The sequence below is a fragment of the Triticum dicoccoides genome, chromosome 5B, assembly GCF_002162155.2.
Source record: "Triticum dicoccoides isolate Atlit2015 ecotype Zavitan chromosome 5B, WEW_v2.0, whole genome shotgun sequence".
Lineage (NCBI taxonomy): Eukaryota > Viridiplantae > Streptophyta > Magnoliopsida > Poales > Poaceae > Triticum > Triticum dicoccoides.
This window is the reverse complement of record NC_041389.1, coordinates 534,868,284-534,872,478: the sequence shown is the minus strand read 5'-3', so window position 1 is coordinate 534,872,478 and position 4,195 is coordinate 534,868,284. Positions and strand designations below refer to the sequence as shown.

Below are 4,195 nucleotides of genomic sequence, written 5' to 3'. Positions count from 1 at the left end.
TTTCTTGTTCAAGAGTGAAATCCCTGAGTTTTGTTTTTGCTTGAACTTTCTTTTTTCTTTTTCTTGAACTTCGCACAGTATGAACAAATCACGCCATTTTACTGATACATACATGTCATCCTGTTTAACAATTGTTTTGTGATATCTCCATGCAATTTATTGATTCCAAAAGATAGCAAGATGGCACATGTGATTCAACATGAACTCAAACTGAAACAATTCATCACTAACATTCCTGGAGACATTGCAAGTTCTGAACTGTACCTCTTTTGAAGCTTCGCGTGGGTTGACAGGGGCGTCGTTGACGCGCGGATTGAGGGGCCGGTGTTGGACGGGAACTGGTGGCGGTGGTGAACGGCCTCGGGCGGCGGAGGTGAACGGAAGGGGATGGCCGGATCCGGCGGGTGCAGGAGGCCAACACCTCCCGCGCGAAACAGCAGGACAACACATGGAGACGGTGGTGTTGGGCGCTGGATCCCGACGGCTGACGCCCGACAGCAGGGTGGGGTCGGCGTCTGGCGGAGAAAAGGCGCGCGAGGAGGGGGCGGTGCCCGATGGCGAGGAGGCGCGCGCAGGAGGAGCGGCGCCCGGCGGCGAGGAGGCGCGCTCTGGAGGGGGCGGCGCCCGGCGGCGAGGAGGAGCGCTCTGGAGGGGGCGGCGCCCGGCGGCGAGGAGGCGCGCTCTGGAGGGGGGAGCGCCCGGCGGCGAGGAGGCGCGCGAGGAAGGGGGCGGCGCCCGGCGGCAAGGAGGCGCGCGGGGAAGGGGTGGAGCCCGGCGGAGGAGGGGGCGGGGCATGTGCAGGGGGTTCGTGGGGGGTACGGGGGAATGGGAGGTGGGCTTTTTCTTTTGTTTTTCTTGCATACCGATTGGGCCTACGACCAGAACGGAAACAGAATAATATTCTGTTACTGCTAAAAAAATGCTAACAGAATAATATATATATATATATATATATATATATATATATAGGAAAATGGGTTAGTATTTCTAGGAGTACGTACTCCTATGCTAGGTGTCTCTCCTTTGCGTGGGTGCCCTGTTTGTTACGGGCTTAAACTCATTCAACTTTTGATTTAACAAAATAGCAAATTATCATCCCACGAAGAGGTGACGTTTGTTGTGAAGTTTGTTTGCCGATCCATGTTTATAGGGATTCTGGCCATTATTCTAACGGTGACTCCTCTTATGGCCATCACAACTTCGCTTACGTATGTAGGACATCTTGTGGCGGGGGCGACGACGTCCGACAACGACGACAAGATACACGGTGGCTACGACAACGTCATATGACGGCGACGAGATACGTAGCCGGCAATGAAGACAGCGGCGAGACACGTAGCCGGCGACGAAGACAGCGGCGAGATACGTAGCCGGCGACGAAGACGGCGGCGAGACACGTAGTCGTCGGCGACGAAGACGACTCATCATCTGAAACCAGTTATGGATCATCAGTCAGTACTTCCATTGAATTTCATGTGTTTCTGTGCACTTGTTTTGTTCGGATCTCACAGAATAATGTTCTGTGGCATTACAATTTGTCCTTGCAGTGGCGTTGAAGATGGAAAAAAGCTTTGTGTGGCACATGACCGGCGGCGGAACGGCGACGGAAATGAGATAATGAGATTTGGCGGCCGGCGTCTAGACTGTGTTACACAACGCCAGGCCGCCGGCGGACCGACGTCCTAACGCAACGTGTGCTGATGCGTGCATGCGGTTTCTTCCAATGTACTTTCAAGAAATCGGAACATACAACAAGCTGATGCGCCAGTGAATTAGCTATTTTGATGACATTGTGCATCCCGTGATTGGTGTTCCATTTTCTAGTGGTCATGTACACATTATGGAGACGTAGAAGCAAAGTGCATATGCCTGCTCCATCCTTTTTTTGGAAATGTATTCGTGTCTACTAAGATGAAACTTTATCTGGGAAGTATGTATTTGAATTTTTTTTGCAGTGATATATACTACTCTATTCGCAGGATAGTGTCTATACTACCTTCATAGGGTATATACCACTCATAAAAAAGTAGTATGCATCCTCTCTTCAAAATGTAGTATATATGTACTTTTTTGTGGGGGTATATACTCATGGAAAAGTAGCATATACGCTCTCCGCAACTTAAATGTGGTATATATATACTCATTCACAGACAAGTAGCATAGACTATCGAGCAAAATATATTATATATTATACCCAAAAAATTAGCATATACCTTCTTGCTCATGAAAAGGTTACATACCCTTTTTTAGAATATATGTACTCGCTCAAGAAAAAGTAGCATATACCGTCTGCAACTTAAATGTGGCCATTTGAAAAAAAACTAAAATGTGGTATATACTCACTCACAGACAAGCAGCATAGAGACTATTGAGAAAAATATAGTATACCAAAAAAATACATTCTCAGGAAAATGTGGTATATAGTTGTTCAAACAAGTTAAGAAGTATATACTCACAATGAGTACATGCATGCGTACAGAAGTAAACTATGAGTATGAGTGCACTTAAAATATAATGGATTTCCAACTGTGAGGATAAAGCCAAATAATCTTATCCGTCATAGTAGCTACCTGATCGCAAGTTTCAAAAATAGGTGGCCAAGTAAAAAAGAAAACAAGCATGCACCGGATTCCTTAATTCTTGGAGGTTGTTTACACACCCAACAAAAAGGTTGTTGCTTCATTTCTAGGCGTGTGGGTGATAAACGTGGCAATCCCGGATGGGAGTGCATACCCCCGGGAGTATAAAAGAGGAGTCTATATATAAGCCAAATTTTATTTATCACCGGTAGTAGTTACCATCTAGTTGTTTGTCCTCCACGTGTCCTCCACCATTGCACTCAACCGGGTAGAGAGATTGGCTTAACGGGTGTGGTGAAATGCAAACAGTAGCAAATTTAGTTTATAATAAAATAATCCGGCAGCTGATGCATTTGTTCAACCACCTCCTCAATTCCAGCCTAAGTACGTGAACAGGCAATATATCGGATAACCACGTTGACCGCTAATCATTCTCTTGTTCGGTGGAAGAAAATTTTCGGCGAATATGTAGCTACCTTTTACTAGAAATAGCCAAATCAGTAGTATACGCTGATTACTCTTGTATACTGAAAGAAAATTTCCTAGTGAATACGTACCTACTTTTTCTTAGAAATAGCCAAATAGGTAGTATGGACTATGGAGTATGTAGTATGACCTTATAAATTTCCTTCAAAATTTGATAGCAATATAGTACATACCTACTTTTTAGCCGCATGGAGTATACTACTGTATACTTGGAGTATGAGTTTAGCATATAATTAGCGGAGTATGAAGTATGTTGTATATGTATATTTTCCATTAAGAGTGTGGAGCATGTATTTTTGTGTGCATGACACATATTTTAATACAGTATGTGTGTGTGTGTGTGTCTTAGATGTGCCCTTTAATATAGGAAGTACATTCATAAATTCACACGAAAAAGGGAGTATATTCATAAGACAAGGTAGTATGTAGTATTGTAATATGAAAATAAAGTAGTATGGTTCTGTAAAAAAAAGTAGTATAGAGTACATGGTATTTCATAACGAATAGAGTATCTGGCGAGAGAATGTTATAAAGAAAGTATGGAGTATCTCAAAAAAAAACAATGAGAAAGAGTATATGCTCCAAATATAAGGAGTATCTCTAAATAAAGGAATACTTGTAGATATTAGTAGAGATACTGAAAGAAGTATATTCATTTTGTTCCCTCTACATGTACAAGTACAATATGTGATGAGATTGCTTGGGGGCGAAAGTGCATACTTCTGTGGTGCAAAACGAAGTACCTATGCACGTACTAAACTCTGAAGCAAAATGAAATATCTATGCATGTACACTCTGAAGCAAAAAGTGAGCACTAGCACGTCTCTTTGCCTGATTGTGGTGCATGCTTATGTACGTGCGTGTATAGATCTATAACTTGATATACACACTGGAGTATGGAATATGTAAGGGCTAAGTCACTGTCGCGCCAACGCCGGAGCAGCCACCGGTCGGCGATGTGTAGCCTCGCCGTTGTTGCGCCGCCGGCGATGAATGAGCAGTCACCTGCCAGCCGTGTCTAGGTGTCTGCAAGACTGCAACCTTGCCGGAGCGGTGACCGAGTACAACCGCTAGTCGCCATCGCCTCCGCGCGAAGCCGTTACCCATAAGTAATCGCACTGCCAGATATT

General features: G+C 44.5%; 1 protein-coding gene and 1 long non-coding RNA gene across 2 annotated transcripts in view; one reads left to right on the top strand and one right to left on the bottom strand.

Annotated features, from left to right (window-relative positions):
• The window catches only part of LOC119309969 (serine/arginine repetitive matrix protein 1-like), a 3,486-nt gene extending 2,625 nt beyond the window's left edge, over window positions 1-861 (bottom strand). Inside the window, exons 1-2 of the mRNA XM_037585856.1 lie at window positions 820-861; window positions 265-682 (exon numbers count right to left, since the gene is read on the bottom strand). Of these exons, the coding sequence (XP_037441753.1) occupies window positions 265-682; window positions 820-861 (460 nt within the window). The remainder of the gene's footprint in view (window positions 1-264; window positions 683-819) is intronic.
• Window positions 862-964: 103 nt separating this feature from the next.
• Window positions 965-1,943, top strand: LOC119306028. Its single transcript, XR_005148825.1, has 3 exons — window positions 965-977; window positions 1,217-1,437; window positions 1,548-1,943. It is a non-coding gene; the product is annotated as an uncharacterized LOC119306028 (long non-coding RNA).
• The last annotated feature ends 2,252 nt before the right edge of the window (window positions 1,944-4,195 follow it).